This window comes from Esox lucius, chromosome 25, assembly GCF_011004845.1.
Source record: "Esox lucius isolate fEsoLuc1 chromosome 25, fEsoLuc1.pri, whole genome shotgun sequence".
NCBI classification, from domain to species: domain Eukaryota; kingdom Metazoa; phylum Chordata; class Actinopteri; order Esociformes; family Esocidae; genus Esox; species Esox lucius.
The window spans coordinates 10,386,013-10,399,149 of record NC_047593.1 but is presented as its reverse complement, the minus strand read 5'-3'; the positions used below and the strand labels follow the sequence as shown (position 1 = coordinate 10,399,149).

Here is a 13,137-nt window from a genome sequence, read left to right as displayed (position 1 = left end):
AACATATGGTATTCTCTCAGAATGACTGCTGTGGTAAGAACATGCATAGACAAAACACCTACACCATCAGAATTGGAACAACCACCTCAGAAAGTCCAACTACCTACATGTACCACGAGAAGAGTTTAGAAAATATGTTATTTATCATTGTATTGTATTATATCAATTAATTAATCGATTTGCGAAAGGAAACATAGATATTAAAGCAAAATCTACCTGCAGCAAAGCATGATGGTATTATGATAAAGAGAGCCGCCCCACGTCTTTTTCGCTATGAGTTAAACCCACTCTAAACAGGATGAGGGGAAAGTAAACATTAGTGTTTCAAATCTGAACACTTAGCAATACATAGGTGTTTCCCTGATAGGAAACTGACTGGAAAAAGCTCTCATGTTTAATATGGCATTCTAAAAGCCTGAGCTTTAAGTTGAGAACATTTATTTGGCTTATCTAAATGCCTCATGTTTAAGTTATAAACACTGCCATCTAGGTTAAAAGCATGTCACATTTCATGGTTTCACAGTGTCCTAAAACAAATGGTAACTATGGAAGTACAATATATCCTGTATTTCGGCTTTTGTCCCGTCAGTTTTGTGTCTGTTATGTTGTCTGCTTTTACAGGAAAACTCCTTTTTCCTCATATCAAAATGTGCATTTTGCCGTCAATACTGTGTTTGTCCCTTTATCAATGAATGCAGCTCAATTAGCTTGCTGTCTGACCAGAGTGGCCTCTTGGGATCTGAATAGTAAATATTTGAGCACCTTTCCACAGTTTTAGTGTGTAATACTCTTTCTTCAGTGTCCTGTAGCTCTTCTTCAAAATGCTATCAAATGCATTATTCCAAAGCACCACCTTCCAGAGGATGACTTATGGCAAATGCATTATTCCAAAGCACCACCTTCCAGAGGATGACTTATGGCAAATGCATTATTCCAAAGCACCACCTTCCAGAGGATGACTTATGGCAAATGCATTATTCCAAAGCACCACCTTCCAGAGGATGACTTATGGCAAATTCATTCTTCCAAAGCACCACCTTCCAGACGATGACTTATGGCAAATTAATTCTTCCAAAGCACCACCTTCCAGAGGATGACTTATGGCAAATGCATTATTCATTCCAAGCACATACCCTTTGCTGTGTTTCTTGTCCTCTTTTAAAGATGGCTTTAATTCTAGGTCAGCTGGATTTAATATGCATTACCATAACTTCCTCTCAAGGTACAAAGATGGGCTAAAAATGCTTTGAAAGCCTCAATTAAAATAAACTATAACCTTCAGGGCTTTGGGTAAAACTTCCAAAACGTAACTACAACGCATTACTGGTATCATAACCTGATACATAAGCATTCACAAACCTGGGTATCAGACTTCAGTGTCTGCCAGTGGGTCAAGGATGCACTATTATCGATAGCTGTGTGTAGTGTCTGCGAGCGCATAGTAAGTGATCCTGTCCAGTAAGAGACATCCTGTAATCACCCAAAGCATTCACTAAGCAGGGGCATGAGGGATCCAAACATTGGATCCTGACATCATTGCAAGACGAGTCCTATTCATTTTCACAAATAAACAGGTTGGTTGCACAGTGGCATGCCAGAGAACTCAAGTCTTCCCATCAGAACAAAATAAAATCTACAGTATACCTGCACAGCGGCGAGGAAAGCAGTCTTTCAAGAAACGGAATGTCTTCCACACTATCTATTTCCTTTGAAACTTCAACCTCCCATTGATCAGAGCTAGTCAGATGAAATTCCTTCGCTGTCACATCACCCAAAAAGATGACAACGAGAAAGCTGATCTCTCTAGCAACTGTTGTAAAGATACCATTCTAAAACAGACTTGACTTCAAACAAACGTTGGTACCCTTTGCCATTTCAGCAAGCCACAAGTAACCTTTCCACATCTGTCTTCCATAATGCATGAGCATTTGGGTGATTTAACCCAAGGAGGCATAAAGAACATGAAGGGCAATTTTATACTACAACAATATGCTCTCGTGCTCAATCACAGGTGAAGTATTTCGGTGATACTCTAAAGAGCAACATTCCCCCAAAAAATATGCATAATTTTGACCACTTAACCCTCCTTTCTGGCACCGCTATAAATAATAATTGTGAATCAACAAGAGTTTGACCATGTTGAAGTAGTCTGCTGTAATGTGCTCAACCAGCTCAACAATCATTGCTTTGGGAGAACCCCAGCTCGCAACAATTTAACAACGCAAGCTCAGCTTGTATTCTCACCGGCATTAGAAGGGTTTTGACAGACGAGTATGATCATTTACAGTCTCTGGATCTTCATCAACCCCGTCTTCCTCATGAGCCTCCGCCTTCTCCTCAATTACACTCAATCACCTCTCGTCTCCCAAGACAAACAATTCCACAGATGTCTGTCAACAACAGCGTAGAGTGTCTCCACATTTAAGGGCGGCATCTTCTTATTGCCAGTGTTATTGCCTGGGTTTTATTTCCAGCGTTATTGAAGTTCCTTGGCAGCGGGACAACTAAGGTTGTGTTAAAACGCTGATGATGGGACTAACAACCCAGTCATTAAAGTTAATTAATTAGCCTCTGTGTCAGTACAAGTACTGGCTACATCATAAAGCAGACACACTCACTGACAACATTGGTCAAACAAAACCCTTAATGGAGTCTATTTCGCCAGACACCTTAGCTCTGCTGGTTACACAGCCATCACAAAACAGAGACGATGTATGCTAAAGCCCAATGTTGCATACAAGCTTAACGCATGACGTGACTTTTCAGAAGCATCCGTAGCGAAGGGACTTGGGACTTCCTACTTTCAGGAACTACATCACTTAAAAAACTAGATCAACCCCAATATCTTTTCTGCCCCAAGTGTTTCCGTTCTTCACAGCAATTAGTCTATTTTATCCTTTATTTTCCATCTAAGTCTTTGACTTAGTCCCTGATGAGTCAGTAGTTAAGTATTCATGAGGAAAACACCTTTAACTCTCAGACACATTGTCAGGCCCCTTCTGAAAATGAAATATAGCCCTGCTGTCTGAAAAGATGAGCCACATCAAATAACGAACAAGAAAATCAATGGCAGGCAAATTGATTAACATAAATCAGCCGAGAGCATCATTCAAAAAAAGAACCCTAGCCGTTCCGAAGATCCAATGAATCAGAGTGTGGAGGATCAATGTTCACACATTCATATGTTTGGAGCTATGTGGGTTACCAATGCAGCATGATGGATAGCTCTAGATGGAAGGAGTGCATCCTGGGTATTTAATTTCACTCCCAGCATAGCTTATCCAGTCGAGAGAGTTTTAAATCAATGGTGTTTCAATATTCAAACTTCCTGAGAGACCGGGCAAAGTGCAAATCGAATGGACCTGGTTCTAATGTAATTATGTTGTTGTATAAGCCCTCTATTTTGCAAGCAATGAATATAATCTCAAGTTGCTGTACAATTAGGATGTGTGGAATCTCGTGACAATCAATGATACATTGGGCATGGAAGGGGATGAAAAGGAATAGTAAATTGAAATGAAGAAATAGTGAAGAAATAGTATGTCGCTACAATTATTACCGTAACATGTATCATCACCGTCACCATATTCATGACCATCACCATCATTACTGCAGTCATAACCATCACCGTCATTAATGCAGTCATCACCATCACCGTCATTACAGCAGTCATCACCATCACCGCAATCATCGAGAAGTGTCTGGCTGTAGACGGCACTGTCAGCAGGGGCTCTGTGGGCGGGGCTTTAGCACTGTAGGTTGGTGGGCGGGACTTGGGCCCTGTGGAGCTTTTGAATGGGACTTACAAATGTTGTTCTATCACAGGTTGTTTGCTACTGATTTAATTAAATCTTTCACGTTGTTTTCAAGTTATTACTTTTATACACAGTAACCATATTTTGTTTAGCAAACAATATATATAAAAGTTATTACACACTTTTGGTCTCTGACAAAATAACATACATACATATGTCACGATAAATCACAATAAAGAATTGTTTAATATCCATAAATTCTTCATCCATCCGCTTTTTGGTTTAATTAAATCCCTCGCAATTAATTTAGTTGCAAGTCTTTATCCCACAGACTAGCTTAGTTTATAAAGCATTGTATATAGATTGTTCATCTGTTGGAGATTGCAAACCTGTCATAGATGCTTGGCTACGGTAAGCAGTCTCATGGAGGAAAAGAAAAATAAATAAACCATTCCTTGTTGATTAATTATTCTGCACACCATATGTCCATAAATGTACATGTACATATATACCTACAACACATACAACAGAGCGTTTTTCCTGAGGACTTCTATGTGCTTCTGTGTTAGTCTTAATGTGGTGGGTTTGACAGAGTGGGCAGTGATACAACTGACGATGAACATCTTGATAACTGTAGCAGGTCATCTGCTACTAAAATTGACTGGTGCATCTGTTCAATAAGAACAGGACCAAATATTATATCACTTGTGTGTAAATTAGTACAGTGCTTCCTTTTTTAAGGCTCATGGACAAATTAATGGTCTCCAAAACTAGAGAATTATCTTTGTTTAACTATTCAACAATCAAGACACTAATTTACAAACTCAAAAAAATTACTGCTGAACCACTACAGCTACACTAAACGGCACAGGCAAAAGCATACCTGCGAATATCAGTAAATTGAATATATTTTAAAGAGCCCTTTTTACATCAGCAAATGTTACAAAATGCTTAGCTTATACACATTCATGGTTTTTGTAGCAAAGTCAGTCTAAAATAGAATAGACTCAACCCAATAACTTGTTAGCTACACTACATGGGCTACCATATAATACCATTGTTATTTTTTATTTTTTACTTAATCTGTCTTCTTTAGTTAACATAATAATAAATTCCATTACATGATTCGCTCAACTGTTTACATGATTCGCTAATTATTTACCTAACAGGTAAATTAGCTAGCTAATTAATACTGTAATGCGTTTGTAACAAGTTAACTCAGTTGAGTCCACAGAGCCCAAGCCCCTCCCACCAGCACACAGTACCCAAGCCCCGCCCACCAGCACACAGTGCCCAAGCCTCGCCCACCAGCCCACAGTACCCAAGCCCCTCCCACCAGCACACAGTGCCCAAGCCTCGCCCACAAGCACACAGTACCCAAGCCCCGCCCACCAGCACACAGTGTCCAAGCCTCGCCCACCAGCCCACAATGCCCAAGCCTCACCCACCAGCCCACAGTACCCAAGCCCCGCCCACCAGCACACAGTGCCTAAGCCTCGCCCACCAGCACACAGTACCCAAGCCCCGCCCACCAGCACACAGTGCCCAAGCCTCGCCCACCAGCACACAATGTCCAAGCCTCGCCCACCAGCCCACAGTGCCCAAGCCCCGCCCACCAGCACACAATGTCCAAGCCTCGACCACCAGCCCACAGTGCCCAAGCCTCGCCCACCAGCCCACAGTACCCAAGCCCCGCCCACCAGCACACAATGCCCAAGCCCCGCCCACCAGCACACAATGCCCAAGCCCCGCCCACCAGCACACAGTGCCCGACCCCCGCCCACCAGCCCACAGTGCCCCACGCAACCAGACCCTTTCGCCATCATCACTGTCATTACCGTAATCACCATTTTGAGACTACTTTGTGACCACAGCTGCCTGATTAATTGTCCCCACATACACACCTCTTTGTTGCTGTGGGGCTTGTGGGTTATGGCTGTAGGCAGCTCATCTCTCCTCTGGGTGCTGGACCACTTAGGACTGGAGAGAGCAGGGCACTGCGCTGTCCTGTACTGGATCTAATCCACTGCACTCTGCCATCTGCCCAGCATGAATCATTTATTCACATCTTCACCTCACACAGGACAGTGGTGGTGTGTGATAGCTCTTGTGTGGATGTGTATGTTCTGTATATGTTTAATATACTTGTGAGGTCTTCCTACTCACAAGTAAATTGTGTACTTGTTGGTGAAGTGAGGAAATGTTGTCAGTTCTCACAAACAACAGAGGCTATTATAGAGTTACAATTTGGGTTAAGAGCTGGGGAAAAAATGTATGGTAAAAACTCCTTACAAGAAAAGATACACAAACACTTGTGTGTGTGTACCCCAGTATTTTCATATACAAATGTGTTTATGGGCACAGTACGTACAGTGACTAATGCCTCCAAGCGAGTCACCCGGTTGATAAATGTGTGGACGGTATCTGCATCCTTCCAAATGGACAACACGACCATGTTATTCTTCCACTTGGCACATCTTCCCCTTTTCACCCACCTCCTTTTCCCTGAACCAACCCGTCATCCAGCAGAAGGAGGAGGGATCAACCTCCCTCTCCTCCTTCCCCCGCCGCGACTGCCCCTTAGTACAGAGCACCCGGTTACCCCCTCCCAACGTCTTTCCCTCCCATCATTCCTGCGTCACCCCAAACCCCCCCCCCCGCCCCCCCCAGTTCCCTTTGCCTGCTCAGGAGATTTTGCAATCACACTTTTACTTTGGTTGGGTTTGGCTCCATTTGTTTTTGACCAAGCATGCTGCGATGAAGAACAGGACACCAGACGCATTGAGGGAGGGAAAGAGGGAGAGATATACAGGGGACAGGGAGAGACAGGGTAAAGGCTGGAAATGATCCTGAGGAGAGGCAGAGGGAGTGAGAGAAACCGAATTGGCTCCACTGCTGTCTCAAAGACGCAAGGCTGCTTGGACAGTGCATTCTGAAAATTCTGCTTTCCCCACCTGACAGAGAGCAGGCTGATGAAGAGAACGCTGACATAAGGGCTGGAGGAAAAACAACTAACTGAAATGGGAATGTCGGATGATTCCGGTGCAGCTGGGGCAGATGCGGTTCCTAACAAAAAGAGGGTGGGTGTTCATCACTTCACAACACCACTCATCCAAACCAACTAATACACACACACGCACGCCTACAAACACAGAACCTCCCCCGAGGTAAACAAGCTCGTCCCCGATAACCCGCGAAAAAACAAACCGTCGTCCAAACCAAGACGGTGACACAGACTGTTGACGACGAACTACGGTCGGACCCATTTAGTTTTGGTCACATCAAGTGCCCTACAGGATGACGAGAGAGAGGGACAGCGAGGCTGAGAGAAGAAGCTGAGGGTCTACAAAAACAATTCTGAAAATGTTTCTTCCTCGCTCTCTCCCCCTCTCTCCTTCTCGCTCGTTCTCCATCTCTCTCAGAAGTGGGTCAGGACTAATGAGCGAGCAGTGGAACCGCTACTTTAAGACGATTCAGTAACCACTGGGAGCACAATCATCATGACAGGGGGCCGTCACTCCCTCTCCCTCCCCCCCTCCTCCCTCCCTCTCCCCTCTCTCTCTTCTGCTCTCTCTACAATGTAAACCCTGAGTTGAGGGAGGAGAAGGAGGTGAAGGGAGAGATGGAGTCATCTGCTTGAGCTAAACACATCCATGGCTCCCCATACTTTTCTCTGATGGGTTCAGCGTGTTCATTACATAACTCAAAACAGGCGCGCATTATTTTGTTTTCTTCAATAAGACATTCCATAATCATCGCATTTTCCGTTCATATAGCGGTCGAACCCAAACCGGTACTGATGCGCACATGCCATCTGCTCACCCCAACCACGAGACCACTACAGACCCGCCCATTCTCCAGCACAGCGCCGCCAAACGGGACGAACGCTGCAGAAGCAGCGCGCCGCAAAACAAACAACTGCTATTCTGGGACAAAGGGACAAGTGGACAGCCAGACGCGCTAATCCGATTGGAGCTGATTTGAGCTCCGATAGCGGAGTAATAGTTGCCGTCACGAGCGAGTGAGAGCAGAGGAGGGAGGGATGCAAATTCACTGGTCCCTCGTCTGCCCGTGAGCCGTCATGACGAGCGTGAGAGCAGCAGACAGATGTGGGGCTAACAAAGACTATTCACAACCCCCCCCCCCCCCCCCGGTCACACCCACAAACAGAGGACCCCAAAATGCCCCCCCCCCCCCCCCGTACACTCTTCCATCTCTTCGCTTCTCAAATGAGCGTCGCTCAGAATCCAAATAAAACCACAGCAATTCTTTCAATTCTATATGAGGGTGACAATCACATGGTTTTTTTAGAAACACTCAAAGGAGTGAAGTCGAACGCCTCCTTTTGTCTTGCATCAGTAGCCTATTCTTTGCGCGGCAGCGTTGAGGCTGATGTCCGTGTCGGAGAGACCCTGCATCACATACATACAGCACCTACAGCCGCAGCCACGGCTACACAAAGGAAAACGGTATGGCTCCAAAAGACGAAAGGAGATTTAAAAAAAATAAATGGAGTTTTGTAACCATACCTTTTGAATTCTGTCCTTCCTCCATATTCTCTTCCATCCTGGCTGGGTTTGTGTCCACTCCTCTCAATAAACAGTAACGCCACAGAGACTCTCCTTTAGAAGTGGATAAAGCTGCCTCTCGGTTAGGTGCGAGTACGGTGTGTGTGTGTGTGCGTGCGTGCGTGGGGGCGGGTGTGTTTTTGTCCCCTAGCTGCGAGCTGCGGTGATGTAGTGGTGTCTTTGGGAAGTCCGTTCTCAGTGCTCTCTCTCTCTGGCTCTCTCAGGCTATCACTCGTCTACCTCTCTGTTTCTCTGTCTCTTTTCCCCCCCTCCCTCATTCTCTCACACTCTTTACCTCCCCCTCTGCGTAAAACTGTAATATTCTCTCTTTCTCAGAAAGCGGCAGCCCCTTTAATTCAAACTTCTCCTTCGTCGAGACATTCACTTTCGCCTGTCCATTCAATGAAACCGAAAGGTCTGGAAGCTGACACAGGGTCCGAGGGACAGAGATCAAACTTCTCTGAGATTCAAACGCTTTGGGTTTAGATCGGATTAACACTTTTCGCCGGAAGGATCGTACGTGAAAGACTCAATCACAGGAGTATGGAGGTAGAAACGTATCTCTCCTTCCTGCGCTACTTCTTAGAATGGAAATTGGGAACAAGCACTGCAGAATTACGGACCATTTCAGGACACCGAAAGCAGAAGCAGCCGGTAACCTGTAAACAGATGGAGGGATGTAACCAGCCCACTGGCCCCCCTCTTCCCACAGCCCTCCTGTTTGGCCTAAATGGAGGAACCCGTCAGCCTGTCTGTGGAGAGGTTATACAGCACCGACTGGTGCTTAGGAACACCTAGAGACAGGAAGAGAATGTATGTTCTCTTCGAATATTGAATAAACACTTCATTCATGGATCTGTTGCGCTTAGATGGCAGTCTATTTGGGGTTCTGTCACAAAAACATTACCCAAGTAGATCCCAAAGTACAATGAGAAAAAGGGTGTGCACGGACACAATCTGAAGAAAGTTACGTTTAACTTGGTTTCATTGTAACAGCGTTTATACATCCCAAAAAAGTTAGGGTTAGGGTTATGATATTTTGATGAAGAAAATGAAAAAAAAATATATATATCGTGAATGTTGTGTACATATGCTATATATTTTTGGGTGTTTTTGCATTGTTTTAGACAGATTTGTGACAGCATGGAGACAGACAGAGTAAGAAAGCGGAAAGGGGAAAGGGTACCAGAATGACCAGGCGTGTTTAGACCAGCAGAATAACCAGGCGTGTTTAGACCAGCAGAATAACCAGGCGTGTTTAGACCATCAGAATAACCAGGCGTGTTTAGACCACCAGAATAACCAGGCGTGTTTAGACCACCAGAATAACCAGGCGTGTTTAGACCACCAGAATAACCAGGCGTGTTTAGACCAGCAGAATAACCAGGCGTGTTTAGACCAGCAGAACATTGCCCTGCACTGTATTCTACACTGACAGTAAAAGAAGCAATTAAATTTCACATGAATACAACAACCCCACCTTTGTCCATTGTCCCTAATTCCATTTTGCTCAAAGCCTGGATGACGAATCTACACAAGAATAAATGTTAAAGAGCAACACATTGGCAAAATTGCACTGCTAATAACCAAATGTAACATAACCAGATTTCACCAGAGGTCTGAGGTCTATAAACTAATAGAACACAAATACACAGTTTCTCTTCCAACTTCCTTTACAAATCCAGTGACACCTTCTGTACGCGTACCGTTACCATGTAGACTGTATATTACATCTCTTAATAGGGTCCATGGCGGCGACAGGCATCAATGTTTTTTCTGCTTAACATAATCAAGGCTGGACACCGCCATTCGTATGTTCCAACCATTGGACTGCTTAGACCAAACCAGTCATTGGTTGATTCTAGTTCCCTGACCTTGTAGTGTGTGGCGTCGTGTGCATTTGTATGTGTGTGTGTGTGGGGAGGGGGGGGGTAAGGCAGGTTGTCTTGCAGAGCTGGTCTTAATCGTCAGTGACAGGTTCTCATAGCGCCTCAGGAAAAGGTCCCCTTACGGATGATCCTTTTAGGGGGACTGGGTTTGTCAGGGAAGCAGGGACACCGGAATAACATGTGCCAGAGGACGCACGGTCTGTGTGCACGTTCAGGTCTCCCATGGGGTTATTTATCATGCACCTGTGGTGCACTAAACCTCCCTACCAAGAGCACATTCAGTACATCCCAATTTGAAAAAAATGCAATAATAATTCTCATAAATACATGATTTTACATATGGACAAGTTTTCTGCATCTATTGGATTGTTTTTTTTTGTTTTTTGGTTTTTTTTTGTTTTTTTTTGGGGGGGGGGGGTGTCTTATTGGCAGTAATTGCAAAAACAGATTTTGAACCCAAGGAAAAGGCTGTAATTACTGCCTTTTACCTAGGGGGTCATATCTTTCAACATAACTTACAACTGGTGCAAATGGTCTCATAATGGAAGACTGTTACAATGCCAGTAAAAACACGGCTCTTTTATTAATAGCATAAATCAGACTTAATTTACAAATGAAACTGACAGACAGGGCTGTTTGGTTTGGTCCCATTATTTATTACATATCATGCCAAGGAGTTTGTATTTGGGGTTGGTGTCTGTATTGGGGGGTTGATGTTTGTACTGGGGGGCTGGTGTCTGTATTGGGGGGCTGGTGTCAATATTGGGAGGCTGGTGTCGGTATTGGGGTTTGGTGTCTGTATTGGGGGTTGGTGTCTGTATTGGGGGGCTTGTGTCTGTATTGGGGGACTGGTGTCGGTAATTGGGGGTTGGTGTCTGTATTGAGGGGCTGCTGTCTGTATTGGGGGGCTGCTGTCTGTATTGGGGGGCTGCTGTCTGTATTGGGGGTTGGTGTCTGTATTGAGGGGCTGCTGTCTGTATTGGGGGGCTACTGTCTGTATTGGGGGGCTTGTGTCTGTATTGGTGTGCTGGTTTCTGTATTGGGGCGGCTGGTGTCTGTATTGGTGTGCTGGTTTCTGTATTGGGGCGGCTGGTGTCTGTATTGGGGGTTGGTGACTGTATTGGGGGGCTGGTGTCTGTATTCCGGGGCTAGTAGGAAACGGTAACATCTCTATGAAGCGCTAACTGGTTATTGTGCATGAGAGCAATCAGGACTTGGCAAAGCACATACCAGTCTCTGGCCAAAAGCCAACACACACACACACATATTTATATATATATATATATATATATATATATATATATACACACACACACATACACTGAGATAAGAGCCAAGTCAATTACCTTCCAAAAAATTGTCCTTTGATGTTAATTGATGATAATAAAATGGTAACTAGCTCCACTTTAAAGACCGGTATGCATATAAAAATAAATCATCGTAATTACTAAAGCTTGCACACACACTCCACCACATACACATACACACACACACAGTGCATACACATTGAGCACATTGAGCCTGGGCTGCAGTTTACTGTCTACGCCGTCAGAAGTGACCCGTCTTCATGGGGGTAGACCTGAGGCTGGAGACAGCGCTAGGCGGGTCTCACTGCCAAAGCTGAATGGAGCCAGCCGCAACGGCAGGGCCATCACTATGCACGCAACGCCACGCAAGTCGAGCAGAGGGGCCTGCACTTCATGCTTGCCGACGGCGGACGGCCAGACCTAGGTGAAAACGGTCGGCTGTGTTCTGTGGTGCTGTCATCGGTGCTGCAGGTTACCACTGTAGGCTCCTAGAAGGGAATCGCTCCGCGTTCATTTTTCCTCCAGGCATCTTCCCTACTTCTCCGATTGCGTTCGGGATGTCCTCCAATACATTTTGGGGGGAAAGAAGTGAAAAGCCACATGCACGGAATTGTAGAAAGACAAATTGAGACTAAGCCCAGGACTCCCATCGGAAAAGAAATCGAGTTGATAAGAAATGGCTGAAAGCAGTGTCAGAGCAGAGGAGTTTATCTGCGGTGAAAGGAGTGATATTACATAAGATACGATCTGAGGCGACACTGTATAGGGAGTATTGATGTGGTTGGAAACAGAGTTGGGCTAGGGGCTCAGGTTCAGACTGACAAGCTGGTGACAGGGACTCAATGCGCGTCCATAGGTGTCCGTGGTGCTACATAAAACGTCTTTCATTTCATGTGAAAACAATCATGTACTTTGGTCGATTTGCGTGAGTGAGCCTTATTGCCTAGTTATGCAATACCACTCACTTTACGCCCTGTACACCCCAACACAAACCATACACTGTACTGTACACTCTTTTCATTTAGTTACACGCTTAGGAAAAACGACCTCAAACTAAACTCTTTCAAAAGCAACGTAACGTATACTGGGCCCCAACCCATAGTTTAGGAAACCGTGCAGTAGAACTGTAGCCTACCTCGCCTTACTCTATTGTCACTGCACATCCTTTCTGGTACTCTGGCTTTCTCCTATGAAATTCAAGGGACGTTAGATCAATAGACAATTCTATAACCCCAAATTGTTTTTCATTAATTTGTCTGTATGCATTGTTCCAGACCATCCACACCACGCCTGCACTGACCCACCCATACAAACAGCTATACTCCCTCAGTGTAAATTATTGATGCATGACACTATCCTTTTGACCAGTTACTGTCTATTTCTACTGCTGTATACTTTCTTACTACCATATCATGATTGTTCATGTTTCCTTACTAAATCTTTTACTAGTATTGTCGAGGAGTAGGAAACTGCAAAAAAAATAAAAAAGGATTTGGTGCAGATCCTCTCTTTATGTCAATCAAATGCATTGGTATAGATGAAATGAGAATAGCATTCAGAGCGGCCAGTCCCTATTTAGTTGTCATATGCAGTTCGGGATCAGGTTGGGAATAAAGTG

The 13,137-nt window shown here is 44.7% G+C and overlaps 1 protein-coding gene across 3 annotated transcripts in view; it reads right to left on the bottom strand.

Moving 5' to 3' along the window:
• The window catches only part of gpm6ab (glycoprotein M6Ab), a 59,202-nt gene that overhangs the window by 30,499 nt on the left and 15,566 nt on the right, over positions 1-13,137 (bottom strand). The window contains exon 1 of one of the 3 annotated variants that reach the window (XM_013140692.4): positions 8,285-8,562. The exons of 1 other annotated variant lie outside the window; for it this stretch is intronic. In XM_013140692.4, coding sequence (XP_012996146.1) covers positions 8,285-8,321 — 37 coding nt within the window. In that variant the 5' untranslated portion in view covers positions 8,322-8,562. Of the gene's footprint in view, positions 1-8,284; positions 8,563-13,137 lie in introns of those variants that run through there. One more of the 3 variants, XM_010894472.5, reaches the window with a different exon arrangement.